This window comes from Megalops cyprinoides, chromosome 3 (genome assembly GCF_013368585.1).
Source record: "Megalops cyprinoides isolate fMegCyp1 chromosome 3, fMegCyp1.pri, whole genome shotgun sequence".
In the NCBI taxonomy this organism is placed as follows: Eukaryota; Metazoa; Chordata; class Actinopteri; order Elopiformes; family Megalopidae; genus Megalops; species Megalops cyprinoides.
In genome coordinates this window covers 20,923,565-20,947,597 of record NC_050585.1, presented here as the reverse complement: position 1 = coordinate 20,947,597, position 24,033 = coordinate 20,923,565, and the positions used below count along the sequence as shown (strand labels likewise).

General features: G+C 51.7%; 2 protein-coding genes across 2 annotated transcripts in view; one reads left to right on the top strand and one right to left on the bottom strand.

Annotated features, from left to right (window-relative positions):
* Window positions 1-24,033, top strand: part of LOC118775736 (pyruvate carboxylase, mitochondrial) — an 88,314-nt gene that overhangs the window by 43,487 nt on the left and 20,794 nt on the right. The window contains exon 10 of the mRNA XM_036525793.1: window positions 3,269-3,451. Within this exon, the coding sequence (XP_036381686.1) occupies window positions 3,269-3,451 (183 nt within the window). The remainder of the gene's footprint in view (window positions 1-3,268; window positions 3,452-24,033) is intronic.
* Window positions 14,294-23,362, bottom strand: LOC118775737 (leucine-rich repeat and fibronectin type-III domain-containing protein 4-like). Its single transcript, XM_036525794.1, has 3 exons — window positions 21,295-23,362; window positions 18,900-20,532; window positions 14,294-15,413 (listed from the first exon to the last, which is right to left on the bottom strand). Exons 2-3 carry the CDS (start codon window positions 20,507-20,509, stop codon window positions 14,384-14,386), a joined length of 2,640 nt encoding a protein of 879 aa, XP_036381687.1. The 5' UTR covers window positions 20,510-20,532; window positions 21,295-23,362; the 3' UTR covers window positions 14,294-14,383.

Here is a 24,033-nt window from a genome sequence, read left to right as displayed (position 1 = left end):
CTCTCTCCCTCTCCCCTGTGTGCCCTGTCTCGTCACGCCCTCCCAGGCCAGGAGATTTCACGTGTCGGACTGGCTGGTGACCGCACGTGGAGCAGATGAGGACGGGCGGGGGATGGATGACCCTGAGGTGTCAGTCACGGCTGTCTCTGCCTCTCTGCCTCGGCGTGAGACACGGGCGACGCCGCTAGTGAAAGGTTCCTCCGGCTCGCCCGCTGCCTGTAGCCTGAGGGCGCGGCCGGATGCGGAGCGACGCTCACGTGCGTCCCCAGGATTCGAACCCGCAGGCCCCTGGGCTGGAGAGGCGCGCTGCAGGCGTTGCTGTGCCGCGGGCAGACCCGCTGCGAGGGGAACGCTGTCGCAGCGTTGACGCAGTGTTGCGAGAGAGGCCTGCTGGGCCCGACCGCCCCCCCTTACCCTCCCTACAGAGCCACTGGAACACAGTGTATGACATTTTCAGGCTTTTCTGCCCCCCCTCAGCACGCTGCAGCTAAAGGTCTTAATTAGGAGGAACCGCTCTCCTGTGATCATCAGGAGTTTCGCGCTGCTCGTGGTACTGCCAGATTATGCTTGTAATAAGAGTCCCCCTTCGGTGCATTTTAATTGGAGCGATGGAAATGGGAACGCCATTGCTTAATCAAAGCTTCTGGTCCGTCCTCTTTATCTGCCTCATCTTCCCCAGTGGGGGTGTCCGCAGGGCACAGTGAGACCAGTGGGGGGGGTGGAATATGAGCCAGAGAGGAAGAGAGCGCGAGGGAGAGGGGATGACTGGCTGAGCCCTTTTTTGTTTCAGTTTGTCAGAGCCTTTTACACCCAGTTTAATTGCATCATGCGGTTGTGCGTTTGAAACCAAGGGAAGTTTATCTGATTTCACTGTCGCTGCGGCGCTGGTGGCCGGGGTTGGCCACGCCGGGCCCCCGCGCCGCTCTTTAAATCTTAATCGCAGCTGAAATGGAGCTCTCCGCCGCTGCCGGTTACAAACAACATTTAATTAAGGGTCAGTGGAGCGTGGCCGCAGAGTGGAGAGGGCTCGCGCCGGAACAAACTAAAGAGCATCTCGGCTCTCACAGGAGGCCGCTGTGGTTTTACCAACTTTATTAGCGCTCGCATCCCTCTCCTAAGGCCGGCGTTCCTCTCAGTACATCAGCCAAAATCTAATAGGGCTTTCAAGCCAGAATGGCTGAAGGCCCGTTTCGTTTGCTCCAGTTTGTTCTTTTTCCTCAGGCTTTGAAGGCTCTTTATCTTCAGGCTTTGAAGTCCTCTTTGTCCCTTTGTTTGTCCTACTCGTCTTTCACACAGATGACAGCGTCACCTGGGTTCCTTCAGTTTTAGTGCCTGTAGGTATTTATATATTACCCACAGGTGCATAAACACCGGTTGCCGTGGTTTCCAAACCACGCCCAGAGCAGCTGCCAGATGCTTTTTTTTCCACACGTCTGTCTTGGCTGTCACGTTCCATCTTGCACCTCGCGTGCACGTACTCTACACTTACGGAAGCCGCTCGCTGCTCTCGGTGTCGGGCCCTGGCCTACGTAGTCGCTAATCACCTGAGCTTCTGTTATCTGCCGTTTTCGATTCTGTTCGGGACCTGCTGTGAAGTACTGTTTGCTACTCTCTCAGTTATGCACATTATGGCCGCCGGGCAAGTTCCTCCCACGTTAATATCACAGATTAATCTTAGTCGTCTGACGTCCGGCATGTTTAGCAGGCAGTGTTCCGCGTGCGTGCGCAGTTCACTTAACTTGGAATTGGCCGCGTTTATAGTGTTTATCGGGTCTGTAAAATGCCTCTCTGCCCTAGGTCAAACACCACCTGCATTTGTCACGCTGGCCATTTATTGTGACAGCATGCGGCCGCTCTTCCATTTTGGCCATTTCCGAGGAGCGGTCTGTGGGTCTGCCAGCTGCTGCGCCCAGGCCATGCCCAAAATGGTGTCAGCTGCTGCTCTCTAAGCGTGTGCTCTTGACCGTAATTTCATCTCCATTCGGCTTGGAAGCTTCGCACTCGCCTTCAGCCTCTTGTTGAATTAATTATCTGACTGAATGCCCCAGATATTGTTGTAATTGTGACATTCACACCTTTTAATTAAGTCCTCCACACACACAGCCTTTGAAAAGACTGAGTAATTATAGCTGGAAGGAGACCCATTGTACTTGCAGCAAAGTTTCTGCTCCTCTCAGTGATGCGAGCATTTCCCCCGACCCCTCGAAGCTGGCGAATAAGCTCACGCTCTCTGCTGTTTCCACAGGCGAGCTCAGCTGAGCTATAAAAAGACAAAAACAAGCATCATTATGTCATTGACTCGGAGTTGCAGAAGACGTGTCTGCGTGATTTCAGCTCAAAGGCTCGGGCGTAAATTCAGCGAGACCCACAGAATGAAACGGCGGACGCCATTAGTAGGTGGCGAATCGTGTTCCCTCGATTTGCTGTTTTAATGCTCAGACGCCGTGCTGTTGGGCTCTCAGGAGTAGGTCAGCCTGAATCACTCGCTTTTTTTTTCTTCTTTTTTTCTTTCATCAAAGCTGTCACTGAGTCGAAAGCCTTTTGTCAGTGTAATTGCAGGTGCTATTGAACAGAATTTGTGTTGAGGTAGAAATCCTGTTGTTCGTTTGTCAGGGTTTCATGAAGGAGGGGTGGGGGTTGAGTGAGTGAGGGAGAGGGAAGAGAGAAAGAGGGAGAGAGAAACAGCTGAGGAAGGTTTCTCTAGAGCTGGAGAGGGTTTAAGGGTTGAGATAGAAGTATATATTTTGAATTTGGCGGGGGGGGGGGGACTTGTGTGAAGCACCCACATTCACCGCACATCAGCACATGTGTATGGGGAGGGATTTGTTTCAGAACGGGGGAGGGTTACATGGACACCTTGGGAATTTGGCCAGGACACTCACAAACCCCATGTTCTTTAAGTACCATGGTACTTAAATCAACTGCATTGAGTGAGGGCTTTGCCTTAATGCCTCATCCAACAGACAGCATCTGTCAGCACATTGTCCCCATTGCTCTACTAGATTTTTTTTGGTCATGATTGTGTGAGTATTTAAACAAATGCCAGCTGTTGGGTATTCTAATGGATGTTTTTTTCCATCATTTATCAGTGTGCTTGGGACTCTGCCCCCAGAAGCGGATTCAGGGGGCTGTGTATCTAACCCTAATGTTAACCCCTAACCCCTTGCATGAAACAAAAAAAGAGGAATCCAGGTGATCTGGGATCCGTGCCTGAAAGTAGAATGTGCCCCTCCTGCTGGTCTCTGATGTTGTCTCTTCCCTTTTCCAGGTTTTCCGCAGTGGGGAGGGCATGGGCATTCGGCTGGACAGTGCCTCTGCTTTCCAGGGTGCGGTCATCTCGCCCCACTACGACTCCCTCCTGGTCAAGGTCATCTCCAGCGGCAAGGACCTGCCCACCGCTGCCGCCAAGATGAGCCGCGCCCTGGCCGAGTTCCGTGTCCGCGGCGTCAAGGTAGGCCCCGTTTTTTTTTTTTTTTTTTTTTCTTTCTCAGCCAAACCCCATCTCTTTCCCTGAATGGTTGGCGTCTCCTCGTATGACGGGGTAGTATGGGAGCTGCAGTCCAGAATTTCCCTGTCCCTTGCTTTCTGGTTGGTAGACCACTTCCATATTATATCCATACCAGTGCTTCCATATTGGTAGAGCAATGTGTTCAGCTGGCCTGGTAGTCCTGTGGTCATCATTAAACCTGGGCCTGCATTGTGAGCAATCGTGAGTGGTGGAACAAAATGCCCTGCAGGGATTATTTATGTTGCATTAGAGCATACAGCAAAGACACACACACAGACACACAGACACACAGACACACAGACACACAGACACACAGACACACAGACACACAGACACACAGACACACAGACACACAGACACACAGACACACAGACACACAGACACACAGACACACAGACACACACACACACACACACACACAGGGCTCTTTTTTCTCTTTCTGTTGGTGGCTCACTATGCAATAGCTCATTCTAATCACCAGCAGGGTGGTTCTGACCTGAACAGTTTGAGTCTCCACAGTCGCAGCAGCCTGGGAAACGAAGAAGCTAAACAGATTCACAGACTCCTCCAGACGTCCACAGTGTGTGTGTAATCGAGGAGCACAATTGCTTTGGAAAAGGTCACTGGGGAGGCTAACGATTTTTGGTACTAAATCAGGCTTCGTCAGGCAAAAGCCTCTTTAAGTGGTTTATGTAGGAAGTGGTTGTTGATTGAGGGATTGAATTTCAAGGGTGGTGACATTGATATCTTAACTGGCTTATCTTTTTTTTTTTTTATAAGAACTTGTTGATTGGAGGATTCGCCCACAGATAAACCAATTACACATCAGGCCCTAGAGCGTGTGAGTGGCTGAAAGGCCTTTTTGGATTGTTTGTCCCCTTCTCTGATTTTAGCAGGGGAAAGCGGCGAGCAGGAGGGCTGAGAGTGTTACCAAATGTCAAGTTCATTGACATAAACGGTAGCGTATAGTTAGAGTGACGGATAGCAGCGTTCGTGCAACGCTCAGACATTCTGAGCAAAGACGTTTGAACGAGACGAGGGAAGGAACACAGGAGGACAGAGGTGGAAGGAGGGAGGGAGGAGGAGGAGGAGGAGGAGGAGGAAAAGAGAAGTGAGCGATGGAAAGTGAGAGTGGAGGAGACAGTAAGTGTGAATATGTGTGCTGGTATTGCCTATAGCAACTGTCATTCCGTAATCTCTCCAAATACCATCATCTGATTTATGAAGTCCTATAGCAGCCTTTAATCTGGGCTGAGAGAGGGTGCAGCCTGCAGCCATTATTATTCAAATAACAACAGTAGTTCATCTTTTCTGAAATTTCCAAATCCTCAGACTGTGAAACAGTTATGCAATAAAGCGCAGCACGGTGGTGAAAGGTGGAGCCTTTCCCTTCTGAAACAGACTCTTGGATCAGTGACATGTGACACTCAAGTGGTTCTGGTTTTGGACATCCGTTTCAGTTGGTTTGATTATTGGTAATCAATGTTAATTAGCTGGAATATTCTATGGCATCCAGGATAAAACAGTTTTGTAATGTAATTCTGCCCCCACTCCCCCCGCCCCTGCAGGGTTTGAAGCTCCAGTTCTAAGTAATGACACTCAGGCAGGAGCACTAATTAGGCTAAATCAATTCATTATCTGTGTGCTTCTTGGGTGCTCAATGAATATTGATGAGAATGAATGCAATTTTTTTGTAATCAACAAGATTCAGTACTGATCCAAGTAATGGATTAGTGATCTAAATGGTCAGATATCTGAATACTTGAACATTGGGCCTCTGTCCCTAGTTACGCTTCCACTCGAATTTATGGGCTTATTCTTGATTTTGAAAACTCGGGAGTCAAGTACAGGGTAGGACATGAGTACGGCGAGTGACCCAAGCCCTTGATTTAAATGTGTTCTCAACTGATGTCAAGCAGCAGACGGGTACAATGAGTCTCCTCTAAACACAGCTCTCATTAATTACCTACCTACGTCTCAGCTTAGTGAAGGGGAGTCGTGTGTGTTTGTGTGTGTGTGTGTGTGTGTGTGCGCGCGCGCATGCTCTGCGTGCGTTTTGTGTGTGCGCATGCGTGTGCGCGTGTGACCAAGATGACAGAAGTAGTGATGGATTGGATTTGTGTGACGCAATTGTCTTGATATTATGGACTCTGTGGGTGGTGCACGCAGCATTTGCAAACGTAAAAAGGGATCCTTTCATTTGAAACAGGCATGTGACTAGGTTGGCAGCTTGTTTGTTACCGCCGTTTGCAGAGGACTGGAGGCTTTAGACGGCCAGTCTAGCTGGTGTGTTCTTAACAGCCATGCAGCATACAAATTATGTTACTTGTGATGTCAATCAAAAATGACCTGTGGAAAATGGTTAGGTTTTGAATAAAGTCTTAAACTGCCTGAGCGCCGACTTCCCCCAGACTCCTTCCCCAGTCTTTTGATGCTCAAACTGTAAAATGTAGGCATAGCACATTGACAAGGAGAGTGGGTGACCTTTGACACTGCCACCCCAGAGGTTTTTGAATGTGGTTAGTAAATCCATGGGTTTAAAAGCTAAAAACTCTCAGGTATCAGGAGTCTGACAACCAACGCGCTTCCTGCATCAGGGTGAGGGGGAAGGAATGCTTTCTTGAACATCACCCAGGACTTTGAATCATGACTGTTCTTTGATTTTTTTTTTCCCTTGCTTCATAAAGAACCAGAAATGAGTTACTGGTGGTAATTATTTGGCATGTATTATTAAGAGGCTACCCATGGAGCGGCTGCCAGGGTTCGTGTGATCTTTCCCCTGCGGTTGCGGCTCTGTGGAGCAGCAGGTGTCTGCTTCTCCTGTCAGCCTGCGTTGGGGTCTGACGGGCCTCCGCTGAAGGGAGGGACAGCGCACAGCTTGTGAGATGAAGGCGAGGAACCGCGCCGAAAACGCGCGTCAGGAAAGAAACGGCCGCAAAACAAAATCGAGCCACACTGGGTTTGATTGGATTGAATTTGAAGGTCAGGAGGGGACATTGTGAAAATGAGAAATTTTTAATGCAGCCCCCCCCCCCCCCCCCCCCACCTTCTCAAAAGCAGTTAGCATCCTGAGTGACAGTCGCTCTGTCGCTGCCATGCTGCTCTCCCGGCCATATCACTACCACGTTATGACTTAGAAACGCGAAATCACGTTTGTACCCTAGTCGGAAAACGTGCTGACACATTGGCTGCCTTTTTCTCTAGGACCAGTGGCCCTACAGCCATCCGACATTGCACAAAAGATGCCAAAATGGTGTTACACAGCGAACAGTTTGCGTGCACATACACGCACACACAAATGCGCACACACACACACCCCCACACACACCATGCACATGAGTGCATGCGCACACAAATACACGCGCGCGCACGCACGCACGCACGCACGCTCACACACGTGCGCTATCCCTCTTATAGTCCCAGTGCTATATTTATCTCTCATGTTACCAGGGAGAGTCTGACACACACACAAGCTGTGGAGGGAAAAAATGATCTCAGAAAGAGCAGAGGGAAGGGGGGGAATCGCAGGACTGAGAGAGGTGTGGAAGAAATAAAGGCGTGTAACGACAGCCTAACGAGAGTGAAGTGGCCAGCTGCAGTTTTAATGAAGCGCCTGCTCTGTTCTTGCATAATCTGTGTTTTCATGCAGGGCGATCAGCTGGAGCAATACCTGAATAAAGTGTTTTGAAGTTGGGAGAAATGGAGAGATTAGAGGAGGACAAAAATGAGGTCTTTGTGGGGGGGCATTGTGAAAGACAGCAGTTGTACTGTCTGGAAGCTGTGCTTTGAAGAGCAGGCACTCATTAAAAATACCTTTAATGTTTCGCTGCATTATAACTCTGGTAGTCGTATACGCCCCACATGCTCCTGTGCCCCCCCACCTCACTTCTGACCTCTTACCCCTGCAAGTACTAGCCACCCCTAACACCTTGAGAGGTTGGTCTTCATGTAACATTCGAATAAAACTTCCTTAAAACTTTCTCTCTTGCTCTTGTACACGCTCCCCTCACCTTGGCCTGCACCACAGGCCAGTTCTCTGCACTTTCCTGGGAGTCCTCAGCATAATTTTCATGATGATGGTGATATCATAATTTCAGAGATGTTCAGACTGTTTCTTAGCTACCTGTGTTTCTTTTTCTAGGTTTTTTTCCTCTGAGTTATTTTTTTCCTTTCTATTTCTGGTCCTCTTCTGTCCCTCCTTCTGGGTCACTCTCTCTTCACCCAGGTTCCATGTACATAATAATCTTTCCCAGCAGGGCCCGGCGACTGCTCTTGGGGGGGCCGTAACAGCTCTGCCTTTATTAGGTATCTTCAAATAACCAATTAATGTACTCCCAAATTCACAAGGGGTTTTCATTTCCACTGCAGGTAAAAGGCCCTGCTTGGACCATTGCTGTCATCATCATTGTCTTGATCAAATTTTTTTGATTGAAACCAGGCCCGGGTTGTCCCTGGAGGCCCGGAGCTCGGCCTGCCAGAGCTGAACGTTTTCCCAGCTCCGTTGCGATGTGGTGCACTGCGTTCGTGCCGCAGCAGCTGAGCTGTAGATGCAGAAGCCTGAGCTTGCGGAGGTGGGGAGAGAATTAAAGGGAGGCAAAGCGGGTATCAGTGACAAGGGAAAGCCTCGCACACTTGTGCTGATTGCTGGACTCCCTCCTTTGTTATGGCAGAGCTTAATGAATTAAAGGCGTCTTCTCTTTGAGGTGTTAGACGGAGGCAGAGCTGCGCTGGGGGAAAAAAAGAGATCAGCTGAGCAAGTAACAGTGGAAGGAGAGCAGGAAATGGCAGGCATGGAAAGCCATGGCCTCTCTGCAAGGTTCGCCCCGTAAGAACGAGAACGCGCCCTGAGATTTTAGCCCCGATCCAGTGCTGGCGAGGGCCTGCGCGAAGCGCACGCAGCCACTACTGAAACTCTGAAAGTGCACAGCGTCCTGACGCCCCAAATTGCGTCAGGTGCTTAGCAGCTCGTATAATTGCTCTCGTGAGCTCTCATGAGCTGCAATTCCACTTCAGGCGGAAGCTGGAATATTTTCATCAGAATTGCGTTGCGGCGTGTCATGAGCTCAGCTGCACGAGGGCGACTTCCGTCAGCCAGTGAGAAATCGGACGTTAAGCCTCCCCAACGGCAGAGTGTTCCAGCAAGCTGGGAGAGCCCCGGAAGAAGAGGGGACAAGTGACAGGGAGATGCCAGCTGGATGTAATTGTTAAGATGAGCAGTTTGTTGAGCTGTGGCCGAGAATGTGAGTGAGTGTTTGGTCTGGTTTCTGTCTGGGTTCCCCCATGGCCCAGAAATCTGCTCTGATGTGATCACACATATATACACACATACACACACACACATACACACACACACATACACACACACATACACACACGCGCACACACACACATACACACGCACACATGCACACATAGATAGACATACACACACACATTGACTCACACTCACACACACTCGATTGCGATGAATTCCAGATCTCAGAGGTCATGCAGCATGTCGGCACCAGCCATCATAGATTCTGCAGCAAGGACATGCTGCCTGGCGGCATTGCAAGCATATCCTCTTATGCTGCTTAAAAGCTCTTCTGAGCGGGCTGGGCTTAAAGTACGTGACCGAGGGAGGAAGTGATGCAGAGTTGCACTCCCTCGTCACCGCCCCCTCTCCCGCCGCCCGGGCTATGACGTCGTCCTCGTCGGTGGTGGGGTTTGCGATTCAGAGCTCGTATGGTACCTGAACTGAACTGGAATTGAGCCCTGAGGCGGCAGTTTAATCAAATCCGTGACCTGCCTGCTCAGCGGTAATTAAAAACCCTGTGATAACAGTGCCATTTAATTCACCTTTTGGGTCTGAGGGAGGGGAAAAAAAGCCACTCAAACCATTATATCTAAATAAAAATCTCCTAGCACACATTGACAGCATATTTATTACCTTAGTGTTTATTTTGCTTGTCCAGGGTGACTTGATTACAGTTCCCCTTTGTACAATGGAATATTTTGCAATATTCATTTAGTCCTTCGCTGAAGGGTGTAACTGCGGTTTCCTAGAATGGGATTTCAACTTCAGTGGTTGTGTTCACAGCCCTAGTTGAGCACAGCTCCACAATGCTGCCTGCAGTTTATAGCTCTGTAGCTCATGTGACATTAATATGTATGGAAGAATTTCTTCATCTGTTCTTATACTCGTTCACTCAGTTGCTCACTGAATCACTCCCTTGCTCACTCACTGAGTCAGTTGAATACTGAGTCACCCAGTCAGTCATGCATGCACGCACACGCACCCTCTGTGACTGTTTGTGTGTGGGTTTGGAGGAGTCTGGGGACTTTGAGGCGCTAATCAGGATTAAACGGTGGAAACAAGTGTGACTGCTTGAAAGAATGAAGGAGGAAGGGAAGAGAAGGAGAGAAGGAAGATATGGAGAAATGGATGAGGATGAGAAGAGCCATTTCCTTTTTTTTTTTTTTTTTTTTATTATAAATGTGGTTCATGTAACGACCCAATTATGCTCATGTATAATGATCAGTATGTATCAGTGTGTATCTGAGCTCGGAAACTGATTTGATAACACTATGGCTTCCTCAGCTTCAAAGCAGAAGACTGAATTAGTTCTGTTTCAGTGAGGAGCTCAGAATTTCACAGCTGGGGCCTCTGGTACTGCTGCTGTGGTTTGCAGCCCCCCCTTTCTCTCTCTCTGTCTCTCTCTCCCTCTTTCTCTCCATACCTTTCCCCTCCCCACCCCCACCTTCTGCCTCTCAGTGGAAGTTTACATTTCTGTGTGTGAGAGAGAATGCTGCTCTGTGGTTTCCAGGTTGGCTGTTGTCTAGGTAGGTCACGCCAGAAGCCAGGAAGGCCGGATGAATTTGAATTCTGAGATGCGGGGAGGAAGGAGGGGGGGCTGGTGTCAGAGATGGATGGGGAAGAAACGCGAGCCAGACCCCCGAGAATGGGCCAGTGACCTTGGTGTGTGGGGAAATTGGATATAGAGATGAAGCCAAAAGCGGGCACCCCCCCCCCCCGCCCTCCTCAGGCCTGATAAGAGGCGTCCCTGTCCCTCTCCCATTCGGCTCTGTTGTGTCCCTTAGCGACGGGCTCCGTAGGTGTCACGCGCCTCGTGCTGCTGTAGAAACACCTGCATCTAAGGGCCCATCTAAGGAAGCTTGTCCTCCATTAGTCTTCCTGTCTGTGAGATTCTGGGGCTTCGGCCCCCTGTGGGTGCGTGTGTGTAACTACGTCTCATCTGGGTGCTGCGTTGCTTGGTGGAGACGGTTGTGCTCGGCGTTTGGACTGGGTCAGTTAGGCGGGAACAGGAGGCACTGGAGTGAGGGTGAAAGGCTGCAGATCCGCATGAACATGCGGACGGGGGGTGGGGAGTCTTCTTGCCAGAATGCAGCTGCAGTCCCACACGGGCGTGTGAGCGTGCGCAGTGCGCAGCAGGCTGTGCTGTCCAGTGGAACGCAGTGATTGTGTGGCGTGTTGTGCTGTGCGCATGTGCCCTGATTTGGGAGACGATGCCTGATTTGCCTCAGTCTGTGACGGATAATGTCGAGTTTTCAATCAGAGCTGCCTGAGAAAATCAAAGGGGAAAGAATGGTAATTAAAGCCCCTTCTCTGCAGTTTAAACCCTTTTCAAAGCTCGTGCAGAACCCCGCTGGGCCGCGGTCCTTATCGGCATTCCTCACGCGTCTGTCAGGTCTGGGGGCTTTCCGCATTCACGCCGTGTGAAAGCTGACGCCTGGGGGGCGGCCGACAGCCCGGGCCGCAGCGCCGCGGTCTCCTCACCCGCCCCAGATCCGGAGCGGGGCGAGGGCGGGGGTGAGCGTGAGGGCGGGGTGAGGGTGGGGGCGCGGGGAGGTTAGCAGGTGAGAGAACAGCGCCGGTGAGCGCAGGTGAGAGAGCGGAGCTCGGGTGGAGGCGGCTCTCGTCCTCTCGCTGTGCGCTGATGAGGCTGGAGAGCGAGCGCGGCGCGGGAGAGGGGCACTGAAGCGAGGTGAAGATGTCAAAACATTCGCTTAGCAGCTCTGTCTCACAGGGGGCCAGCGGGGGTCAGGGCGAGGTGAGGAGGAACACTTTAATGGCCCCGTTTCCTGCGTGCTGTGAGGTTTCGGCCTTCACAAAACCCAGAGGTGCCGATTTTCATCTCCAATGGCGGACACCCCAGCAGAGGAGATGAGTCCCATGTTGGAAGTTTAAAGCACCTGCAGACCACAAAGTCTCCCGTCTTTACCTGGCTAATGACGTCGAGCTGCCGTTGTGATGTTATAGAATGCTGGGTCAGGCCTTCCCTCAAGGGTACCATGAAAAGCATTCCAGGAAATGTGTTTCCCACGTTCAAGCGATTTTCTCGCAGAAGGTAGACATTTCTGTCGTACTTCGCTGATATGTAGGACGGTGCTGTGTGACTGACTCAGTGTGTGCCGGGATATAGAGCATGACTGAGGTGTCCTTCAGAGAGCTGAGATGGGGGAGAGTGCGTCTCGTGCCCGCGTGAATGTCTGTGTGTTTGCTTGTGTGTGTGGGCGACGTTTGTGCTGAGCTGCAGATTGTTGCCAGTCTGTGCCTCTTGTGCTCATTCTTCAACACGTAATGCAAATGTTGTAATCTTTCCAGAGTTTTTTTTTTTTCATGGTCCTCTGTGTGTGTGTTTGTGTTTGTGTGCGTTTGTGTGAGTCAGTGTGTGAATGAGTGAGTGTGTGAGTGTGTGTGAGAGTGTGTGTGGGTGCTTGTGCTGTGTTTTTGTCCTGTGCTGGCAGCGTGCAGGTCCAGCATGGATAAAACTCATCTGTAAGTAATAAATATAGCAGTAAGAGCAGTAGGTTCCAGCTAATTAGAGATTTTCAGACTCTGTTCATGTTTTACAGCAGGGCTAACAAGCCCTCCTTCAGGGGTTTGTGTGTGTGTGTGGGTTGTTTTTTTTTTTTTTTGCTTCAACCTCTGTTCTTAATTACTTCATTAGCCCAGTCATTTAGTCAGATTCTTTTTTTTTTTTTTTGCTGTACCGTTATGAACCATACGTCATGTGTTTGTTCAAGAGAACATTTTCACTGCACTGTATGTTATGGGAAATATGAAGATGAAAATGTGCATGGTTACATCTTACATTTCTCTCATTAGAGCAATTATCCAGTCCACCAAAAATAGTCAATATAATAAAGTTCTGTTTGTTTGTCACAAGGAGATGTTTAACCCCCCCTCATCTCATCCTTTAATATGATTAATGTAATTTTGCACCACACTGAAATGGAGGTGTTTCTCTTGAGGACCTCCCATTCCTGCATGTTGAGTTGTCTGTATGGAATATGATCTGTTAAAGCACTCAGAGCACTCTTAAGAATTTTCAATCAGATTTGATTGGTCTTTGTGTTTGGCCTCTCTCACTCAGTCCAGTTACTCCAATTTGAGTTGAGTTTGTCCCTGTCTCACACCCTCGTCAGCCCAACGCGGAGGGAATTCTAAATGTTTCTGCTTGACTTGAATGCTGTTGTGATGTTAAGTCACCATGGCATTGAGTTTGTACTTAACCCGTTTTCAGCCAGAAATAACCAGCAAAATCACTGTGTTTTATCATTTGAGAGTAGGATTTATTTAATCTCACTTTGAATACTGTCATTCTTCAGACACGTTTCAGTTTAACATTTAAACAAAAAAATTTGTTTACAAGGTCCATGAGCAGTAATGACATCACACAATGGGTTGGGCTATAGTTTGTATTGTAGTGTCAGTGTTGGTCATATCTGGGTATGATATGGTGTCATCTTTAGGCCTGTGTCAGAAGTCGAACCTCAATTCTGCAGTTCGTGTACAGTCAGGGAGGGCAACCATATACAGAGAACTCTCTCAGAGTAATCCATTTTAATTTCTGTACGCAGAAAAATCAGGTCAACATAACAATGTTTACTTTGGCAAATTAAGACAAAACGCTCAATGATTAATTGAATTTGAGTTGCTGTTGTGGCCATGAGTGTTGCACAGTTATGAATATTATATACAGTTACTGGGCTTGAGTAATGCTAGTAATTATAGCATTGGAGATTTAAACAAAATCACACCACTTCATGTTTGATAATTTTCTCAAAAAGCATGGTCACAAAAGAAATAGGATGGTTCTTAGAAGGGTTAAATTGTCCTTTTTTTGTTTGTTTTTTGGACCCTTGGTTTGTTTTTTCCTGTTTTTTTCTTGTGGTTGCTACTGAGTGATCAAAGTCCATAGTAGATTCATAGTAGATTCATGGTGGCAGTAGTGTTCCTTTAAGCAGTTCCTTGATTGTTAAATTGATCTTGCCGATACCAAAGTCAACTTTGACTCAGTGCATTCCTTTCCCTGCCTGTTTCTCCTGACATTTCCTCTTCATGGAGTACATGTGCCGGTTTCATTTAAAAGATAGTCCAAGCACAAAGCTGGCCTCTGATAGGCTGTTTGGCTCTGCTGGGGGCTGCGTGTCTTGTTCACTGTTTTCCTTTCTCGTAGTCTTTCTTTCGTTTTCGCCTCTCCTCTTGTCTGTGGTGCTCCTCTTATCCTCTCACATCTCATTCTGTTCCACATCTTTCTCTCTCCACTTTCACTCCTCTGTCTCTCCAGCCCTTGTGTAAACTGATCAGTTTCATTGTTCTACCTCTCTGTGTTCTCATCCCTCTTTCATTCCTCTTTCTGAATCTCCTCTTTGTCCTCTCTGCTTTCTCAATCATGCCCAGTCTGTATCCACCTTTCTACCTCTCTCTCCCTCTGTCCCTCTCTCTTCCTCTCCCTCTCTCCTTCTTTCCCTCTCTCCCTCTCCCTCACTCCTTCTCTTTCCCTTTCTCTTCCCTCTCTCTTTCTCGCTCTCTTTCTCTCTCGCTCTCCCTTTCTTTGCTTGTTTCTCCATGCCTCGGTTCGGCCCCTCCTACACCACGCTCTCCTCCAGCTCCTCACCGTTGGTGATTGCGCTGGATCCGGAGTCGGAGCCGCCATAGGCATGCAGGTAGCCGCGTGTGAGCGCATGCGTGTGGTGGTCACTGCCGCTGCTGGATGTGCTGGCGGCCGAGGCACACTGAACCAGCATGCCATGCAGCGACTGGCTCCGCCTCGTCCAGATCACACTTAGCCGCTTAGCGTAGCTGTAGCAGGTCGTCGTGGCGACCTCGCCCATGTCAAAGGAGCAGCTGCGCTTGGCGCGCAGGGTTCTGGGTTCAGGGCAGGCCCCTCCCGTGTCTGTCGCATCCTCCTTGCTCGCACCTTGGCTCACCACCCCGGGACGTCGCGGTTTGGTCTTACCGGCCCGGGACAGTCTGTAGGGCAGGGTGGCGGAGGTGTGGGCAGGGGTGTAGTACAGGGTCACACGCTCGCTCTCCGGAGTGAAGGGTGGGAACCGTTTCTCTGGCACAGCCATGGTGAGGCTGGTCCCGCCCCCATCTCCGCCCCCAGCCCCGCCCCCGTACGGCTCTGTGAGGTTCTTGGGTTTGGGCGGGGCTTTGGATTTGTGTTTGCTTTTAGGTTTGGGGGGCAGCTGGGTCACATTAGGCAGCACCACCATCATCATGGCGCCATCGCCGTTGGTCTGTGAGTACACGCTCGTTGCCTTAGCGGACAGCGAGGAGCCCGCCTGCCCGGACTCGTCCCCACCGGCGCTGCCGCCGTCGTCGTGGTGACCGCAGGCCCGGTGGTGCCGCACCATGGCGGCCACGGTGAACACCAGCAGCGTCACCACCACAGCCCCGCCCACCAGCACGCTCAGGGTCCCGCCCAGGAAGTGCGCCTGCAGCGAGCGGCACTTGGGGAAGTCGTCCTTGGTGCTGAACTGTGCGCAGCCCAGAACCTTGGTGGCGGACAGCGAGGTGATCCCGTCGTCGAACACAGCCAGCACGCAGAGGGTGTAGTCCGCGCCCGACACCAGGTTCCTGAGCCGGAAGCTGTCGCTGGTGGAAGGCAGGATTCTGGCGGAGGACAGAAATAGAGAGAGAGGGATAAGGTCGTGCTGAGCGGGGAGGCGGGAGACAGTACAAAGCTAATGCATCAGATCTGCAGTTTGAGTGTGGTAACCAAGGTAATGAGGAGCGGCTTCCTGAGGGGCAGGAATGGTGGTGGTCTTTACAGTGGGGAGTCTGACGGATTCCTGTAGGGAGGGCCTGCACGCCGGCCTCTTTCCTGTCCGATTCTCTGGGCCTCGCTGAACCAATCAGATAATCGGCCCCGTTCATTTATACCTTCCCAAAATCCCCTTCTGCTGTGAGAGAGAGGCGTCTGTGACACATAGCCGCTCCCCGGCTCTGATTTATGGTTTGCTTTCTGTGAAAAAATGATCAAACCGAGGAACTTATCGGGCTAATGAAGTAATTAAGAGCGGGGAGGCTGGAGCGGGAGCCAGCAGGCGCGGTGCACTCCAGGAATCGCTCGACAGCGCCACTTTGGAGTGTAAATACAGATGAAATGAATGCCCCGCAGTCGAGCGAGAAAAATCTCAGCAAAGAGGAAGAGAAGGAACTGCTTATGTTCCGTCTTCCTCTCTCTCATACGCGCATGCGCATTTACATGCACATACACACTTGCACACTTGTGGGGGGACACACACTCTTACTCGTACTCTCCTAGTCCTATTTATTTCAGCTCGGTGCCGCTGTTTAAAAAATTCCAGTAATTTTCAACGCTGTGCAGAAGTAATCATTTGCAAAAACATATAGACTGTTAAGTGGTGCCCTCGTCTCGGTGCGCTGAACAGATTGGCTGTGACGGCGGTGCTGGTAGAAGGCAGCGCATGAATCACAGCCCACCGCTCTGACTACTGAAAGATAATTGAAGACTCTTGGATGAAGGCAGACCTTGAACAAGATGGAATCATTTTAGCCTTCCATTAACCCGTGCTTTTCTTCCCCTCTCCGTCTTCCTCCCCCACCCCCTTCTTAAATTCAGTTAAAAGATGCTTTATTTGTGTGACAAGTTGGCTCATGTCACAGAAGCAGTTAAGGCACACGGGGGAAAAACGCACACGAGGAGCAAGACAATGGAGAGAGAAAAGCGAGAGTCGGACGGGAAAGGCATTCTGGCTCTCCATCCAGGAGCCGCTCCTGCTAATGAGCTCTCAGTCATGTTCTGTTCCTGCTCCCGAGGCAGGGATGGTTCAGACGCGTTCGCCCTCCTCCCCCCCGCAGTCATTTTTGGAGTATAAAGTGGTTGATGCGTCTGAAGGATGTGAGGACGGAAATATCTTCCCCTCTCCCCTGTCGTCTCCCTCGGTTCAAATGATTCGGTATCAAAGACGCCTTGAGGGTGGGATTGGTGATCTGCAGGCGTGACAGGGCTCTCGGCATTGTGCCTGCCCCCCCCCCCCCCCTTCTCCCCTCCCTCTGTCCAAATCTGCCATACCTCACAGGAGTGGCCAGCGAAACGGCCGCAGCCGCAGGGTTCACTGACCGCACGCCATATGGACCGTTATTAAACAGACACTTCGACCGTTCCGACAAACGAGCGCGGTAGTTATGACGACCCTGCGTGCGCTTCATTCATAAGCACAGCTCGCGTGCGTCCTCTCCCAGATCGCGCAGCCCTATCTGGTGAAGTGTGCAATTGAAAGGGAGATTACCCACACTTCTGCAGGAGGCCCGGGAGCACCAATCATTCTGCACAAGCTTTTGCCCTTTAGCCTTCTCCTCACAGAGGGATATGGGTTTTATTCCATTTAGGGGAAGGTTTTAAAAATTTTCATTTATTTTTCTCTCTCTCTCTCCCTCTCTCTCTTGCTGAATTCAATTTTAGTTCGGTCGGCTTTATTGGCATGACAAGTGCACACTTATGTGCTGTCTCGCCCTCTCTCTCTGTTCCCTCCCTCCCTTCCCCCCCTTCTCTATCACTCTCTCACTCCTTCCTTCTCAATCCCTTTCTCTCTTCCCTCCTCCTTCCCTCCATCTCTCTGTCCCCCCCTTCCTTCCCTGTCCCCCACTCTTTTCTGTCCCTTCCCTTTTTCCTCTCCTGGCTCCTCTGAAGTGTAACCGACTGTAAGCTATGAGTTGGGGCTTCACTCTTGCACTCTGATTTTTATATGTTTATGTTTTAGTCACATATCAATCCGTTTCGCGATGTAGCAGTGTCTGTAAAGGAAGCGATCTAAAATATGTATGGATGTGCTTATGATTTTAGTCTGTCACATGTCCATGTTATGTCAGAGGAAATGGAGTGAAAGCGCCTGCTTTCTGATAGTGCATCAGTCCTGACATTTCCCTTGTGGTGTTTCCAGCACAAATTCGCTTGGTTTCTGTTAAGATGGTTCGTTATTGAGCGGGTGCGGGGGAGTGGGGGCGGGGGGAGGTCTGAACCGTGTTTCTGTAAAGTGTTTACAGGGGGGATGCTAATGAAAACGAATAGGCTTTTTTAATTTAATGTGTAGTTATCGATACTTTAATATTAATTTAAAATATGAAGTACGCCCCAAGTCTTGAATATATAATGACTTGTATAAATAATGCACAGAACTACCTTCATATACTGTACATAAATAGATTTTTAGATTCCTTGAATTATTTAGGCTGTTTACACGGGAGGTTTAAATGTTTATGTGATGAGTTCTGCGAGGTCTATAGTGGAGACGATAGCTGTAACTGGCATCTCCTGCCCTGACTCCACCCTCTGATCCTTGCTGTCCAATTGGCTCTCTCTACAGCAGCAAAATGGTTATGGTCCCGTGAGAGCAGATGATCCAGCTGGGTTTTTTTTTTTTTTTTTTGCAGTGTGTGAGGTGATTTTAGATTGCCAGGTCAACTCACATCCTGTTGGAGGTGAAGCATCTCTCTGATATGGAAAAGGTCATCCTGTTCTACCTGCTGAGCCTCATACCGTTTGTAGGTGTGAGCGACGGCGCGTGTGTGTGCGTGTGTCTGTGCGCCCGGTAGGGCGGAATCAAACAGAAGACTGGGGTGGAAAGGTGTTGCGCACACCTGAGTGCAGGTGCAGGCCGAGTCGCTGTGTTGCGTTCTGGGGTTTGAAGTGCTCGTCCGCTTCGCGCCAGACTGCTGTTCAAAGGCCGCTCTTTCTCTGTTTGATATTTACTTAACCTTTTTACAACCTTTCATTTTCCCACTTCTCTATTTTTATCATCTCCCCTCTCCTTCCCTCTTTCCCACTGTGTCCTCTCTCTCTCTCTCTCTCTCTCATACACACGCACGCACGCACACACATTTACTCTTCACTCTATTTACTCCTGCTCTGAGTGTTTGTGTCTCTGGCTCTCTGCTGGAGCCCCCTTTCTCTGTTTCTGTCTGAATGTTCAGTGCAAAGATGGCCACTGTCTATGAGTTCTGCAGTCTACAGCCTACATGAACAGCCATTTTAAGGCTTTGCTGGTGAGACCGTGTCATCGTGTGCCATTTCTGTCTGCGAGGACGGTGAGGCGGTCTCTGTGCAGTTGTGTCCCTGGGTGCAGGTGCGCTTACCTGTACATGAGTGTCTCGTCGGCAGTGCTGTTGTACTGGATCTGGTACATCCAGGGCAGGTAATCCAGGGAGGCGGCGCCCACGTGCCAGTGCACGTCCGCAGTGGTGGCAGTGATCCCCCTGATCCCCACCCTGCGCTCGCCCCCAGCCCCTCCGTCGCCCCCTCCCCCGGTGGCGTTCCCGGCACCCTCCCGGCCCCCGCCTTTCCCAGCGCTGATGTCAGAGGGGCCCGTGTCGCGGTTCTGGGCGAGGGGGGCGGTCCTGTTCCCCCGGTGGGGCAGCGGGATGATGCGGAGGTCCACGGGGGCGGTGGCCTCGCCGGCCGCGTTGATGGCGATGCAGGTGTAGGTGCCGTCGTCGCGGGCGCGCGTCACCAGCACGTCCAGCGTCCCGTTGCGGTAGGAGTAGATGCGGCTGGAGTTGGCCACGATGCGGTCGTCCGGGGACACCCAGTGCACCAGCGGCTCGGGGTCGCCCACGGCCCGGCAGCGGAGCGTGGCCCGCTGGCCCTCCAGCACCCACAGCTGGTGGGTGTGGCGGGCGATGAGCGGCGGCTCGCAGGTGAACTCCTCCTCGGGGACCGACCAGAAGTAGCGGCCGGCCAGGTGTGCGGGCGTGGCGCACGTCTCCATGTCGTCGGGCCGGATGAGCCTCCGCAGCCACAGCAGCTCGCAGTTGCAGTGCAGCGGGTTCCCGCCGAAGTTCAGGCTGGTCACCGGGTTGTAGGGCGTGGGGCTGATGACCCCGGGCTGCGAGCGGGCGAACAAGGGGTCCGGCGGCAGCGTCTGCAGCCGGTTGGAGGTCATGTCCAGGCGGGCCAGCTTGTAGAGCTCGCCGAAGGCGCCCTCGGGGATGCGCTCGATCAGGTTGTGGTCCAGGTTGAGCGTGTGCAGGCTGGCCATGTTCTGCACCGCCTCCCACGGCGCCTCCCGCAGGTTGTTGTAGGAGAGGTCCAGGTCCTCCAGGGTGAGCAGGAAGTCCTGGAAGGCCTCGTCCGACACGTCGGTCAGCTGGTTGTTGTTGAGGATGAGGTGCTGCAGGTTGACCAGGCCGCTCAGGTCCTGCGGGCCCACGGCCGTCAGCCGGTTGGAGTCCAGGTGCAGGGAGCGGAGGCTCTCCAGGTCGGAGAAGGCCAGGGGACGGAGGGCGTGCAGCGTGTTTCGGGACAGCGTCAGGTCCACCAGCCCCGTCATGTTGGCGAAGTCGGACCCGCCCACCTCTACGATGAAGTTGTCGGCCAGCCGCAGCTCCACAGTGCGGCGGTCGATGTCGGGCGGGACGAAGAGGAGCCCCTTATTGACGCAGAGGGTGCTGAGCGACTCGGACAGGTTTCGGCACACGCAGTGGAACGGGCAGATGGACACCATGCCCCACGTCTCGCCCGCCCTCACTCCTGGCACCCCCCAAACCAACAGGGCCAGCCAGAGCAAGGAGTGCAGGGGCCTAGCAGAGGGATAGGTCAACCTTGGGGAGACAGAGACCGGAAGACGTTTGGGCGGGTGGACACTCACGGATGAAAGATCCAGGAAGGAGGCGATGCATGGTGATTTTTTGGAAGGGTTTTGAAGTGTGAGGGCATGGGGTGAGGTTGGGGGTGGGGGGTTTGGCATGGTAGCCCTGGTTATCCACAGACCTGGAGACAAACAGACAGGAGACATTTAGGCTTTTTTTTGTGTTGACATGAAGACACACACACCTGTCTGTGTGTATGCGTATTTTGCTGGACGAGGCCCATTAAAAACAACATTTTGAAATGTGCTGTAGGTGCAGTAACGCTACACACAGTGTTTGTCAGTGTAACAGCTTCTCTCGCTGTTATGGCTCTGACCACAGGCTCCAGCTGCTCGGCTGTTACGGCTCTGACAGCAGACTGCCACTGCCTAGTGTTGGGTAGGCTCAGTCACACAGTTCCAGCTCTCTGCAGGATTCCTTTCATTAGCATGGGTCTGCTAACAAACTGTGTGTGAGAGTGGGTGGGAGAGAGACTGTGTGTGTGTGTGTGTGTGTGTGTGTGTTAAATCTGCATGCTGCCTGAACAGTACAGTTTTATTGTATTCAGTTTCATTTATATAATACCTCAGTTGAGCTGTGTGTGTGTGTGTGTGTCTGCGCGCTTGTGTATCGATGTGTGCAATTGAATAGTGTGCATGCCCACACTGTTGGAGAGAGAGTGCAAGAGACCAAGGGGGGGAGCGTGAGTGTGTGTGTGTGTGTGTGTGTGTGTGTGTTCCGTTTGTGTGTGTGTGTGTGTGTGTGTGTGTGTGTGTGTGTGTGTGGCAAACGTGTGGGCGTCTCGATGACATGCACTCCAAACTGACATGAAGGCTGCACTTTGTGCATGTGATTGGTACGCGCCTGTGAGAGAGAGAGAGCCGGGAGTGTGTGCATACTTTACCTTGTGTGTCCTAGCTGGGGTAAGCTGTGTATCAGGTCCACATGGCAGTGCTTTACTCTGGGGGCAGATGCTGGATCACCTTCTCTCCTGGGTGCAGCTGGCGTGCTTTAGCAGCAGTGGGAGGGAGGGGGTGGGCTCACAACATCCACAGAAATCTCAGATGTATTCATATATGAGTGATGGCCATGGCTTCCTCCAGCAGAGAGGGACAAAATGTCAAATGTATTTTTTTCTTTTCTTTTTCTTTTATACTGCTGTGTTCATACCCAAATGGGAAATGTTGCATAAGAGGACAACATGCAGCCTTCAGCGGAGAGACGGTGGTTTCGTGTTTCACAGCGGTGTGGAGGGGGTCCTTCCTCCGTAATCCCATTCAGTGAAAAGGAGAGAAAACAAGATGTAAGAGCTGGCGACAGCAGTTAATATTTGAACCCGTCGCAGCCCAGCGCAGGGAAAGGATAATTTGTCCTTGGTTATCTCCCTTCTTTCTGCTCCTCATCCCTCTTTCTCCTCCTCGGATCGCCCTCCTGTGCTTTTATCTCCCGGATCGATGTCAGTCTTTCTCTGCCCCTCGCTCCTGCCGGCTGACGCTGTATCATATATAGCTCTCTTATTTAGGGATGCATCTCGGACTCGAGGCTCCCCTTTCTTGCAGATCAATCCCGCGCTCTGGCTCGCCCGCCCCCTCCTCTACTTTCATGCCTTTTTGCCTCTCAGGGCGCTGCTGACACCTCAAATACAGAGGTCCCCAGGAGGGGTGAAAGTACAGCTGGGGAGGGGGGGGGTGCGTGGAGCAGAAAGGTGTGGGTACAGTTTTTTTTGGATCCCAGAACAGGTGTGTAGCAAAAAAAAAATCGGTTCTGATCAGCAGTTTGGTTTTAAAATCGCAGCGAAAAGCAAACTCCTCTGAACGCGTTGTGCCCGGCGGACCAGACTGTTTGTTCAGCGCAGAGATTCGGTCTCAATGTTTTTCCAGTGACACAGCCAGCTGTTTACCGAAGCAGCTCTGGTTAACTGCCTTGCTCGAGGGTGCGACGGCAGTGCCCCACCTGGGATTCAAACCTGCAGCTCCCTGATTAGGAGCAGCAAAGGCTCTCTAATCGCTGCGCCGCGCTGGACCCTGAACCCCTCCGACGCTAATGTTTATAAAACGCGTCTGCTTCGATCCGCCGATCGATGCAGGGCAGCGACACTTGCTGAAGTTGGCTGTCCTCTCGAAGGGCCTCACATCAATTGATTCTTCCCGTCAACACGCGCGGCTACGCCGACCGGTCCAGCTCTGGCGCCTCCAAGGGGCTCCCGGCAGCATGATAAAAAGACGACAGACTCTGCATCTCTGAACGGGCAAATCGCCCGGCAGCAGGAACCTGCAATATGGTTACAGCCTCGCTGGCTCAAAAACAGTAGGTTTTTTTTTTTTTTTTTTCCCTTCTTTCGTCATCCACCCCGGCAATATGTTTCTATCATTCTGTCTTCCTCCTCATCTGTTCGCTCCTGTGCGCCGAGTTCGCTCCCTCCCCTCCTCTCTCTCTCTCCTCTCTACCTCTGTCCTTCACAGAAAAAGCGCGGTAGAGTAGAGGAAAAGCCCACGAACCTATTTTTCCATCCGCGTTACGTCCTCCACTGAGAGCAGCGGCTTTCCCAAACGGTCGCTGCCCCCCCTCCCCTCTTCGCTCCCCCCTCTTCTCCCAGCTGTTTGGTCTAGTTTCCCCTCAGCATTGAGAGGATCTTCTGCATCCTTTCTCCAGCAGCTGTTGGCTTTCACTCTGTTCATTTCAGTCAGACGGAGAGTGGCTCTGCATGGGGACCCATCAGGTGAGGGAGGGGGGGGAGAAGAGACGCGGGGCTGGGAGGAGGAGGAAGAATAATCAGCCGGAGATGTTAAGCGACTCGCCGAAACGGGTCCACGCTGGTCTCGGCAGTTCCGCCGCTTGCTTTGTCCCCACTCATTCGCTTCTCTGTCATTCAGCTCTTTCCCTCCTCTCTTGCCCTGCGCCCACAGAGTCTGTGATTTGTAGGTTTGGTGCAGCGAGCGCAAGAGTGTGACTGCAATGTGTCTGCTTCACCAGACGCGAGAGAGAGAGAGGGAGAGAGAGAGGGAGAGAGAGAGAGAGAGGAGGAGGGAGCGGGAGAGGAAGGGAGGGAGAAGGGGGAAGAGAGAGGGGAGGGAGAGAGGCAGGGGATGGATGAGGAGGGGAGGGATACAGTTAGAGATGGAGGAATGGGGGAGAAAAGATGCGAGAGATGGGGAGCAGAGGGGGGAGACTGCTTGGGGGTGAGGAGGCAGGGAGAGGTAGGATTTGGGGGGGAGGGAGGGGAGTGGGGGGGGGGGGAGAAGGAAAAGGAAGAAGGGGTGAAGTAAGGGATGGAGAGAGGGATCAGTGGAGAAGGGAGGGATAAGTGGGGAGATGGGGTGAGAGATGGAGAGAGGGGAGAAAAGGAGGGAGGGAGAGGGATGGAAGGAGAAAGGGAGGGGGAGTGTTGGGGATGGGGGAAGAGTCTGAAAAAGTTGAGAAAGATGGAAAGAGTAGAAGGGAGAGGAATGGGAGAAGAGGAGGGAGGTAGAGAAAGAGGAGGGGTTCAGGGGATTGAAGGGACTCCTGCTGATTTGTACGGTTTGTCATTTCTGGACTGGGAACAGTTTTCATTATCCAGCAGTTTGAGGACTCCTCTCTGGTGCGTGTGTGTGTGTGTGTGTGTGTGTGTGTGTGTGTGTGTGTGTGTGTGTGGTCTCTTGTG

Bases quoted from the DNA above. Each gene is read 5' to 3' on its own strand.
- LOC118775737 (XM_036525794.1), bottom strand. From the start codon at position 20,509: ATGCCAAACCCCCCACCCCCAACCTCACCCCATGCCCTCACACTTCAA. The intron at 15,414-18,899 runs GTAAGCGCACCT...GTCCTCCGCCAG, and splicing joins GACGAGACACTCATGTACAG to AATCCTGCCTTCCACCAGCG.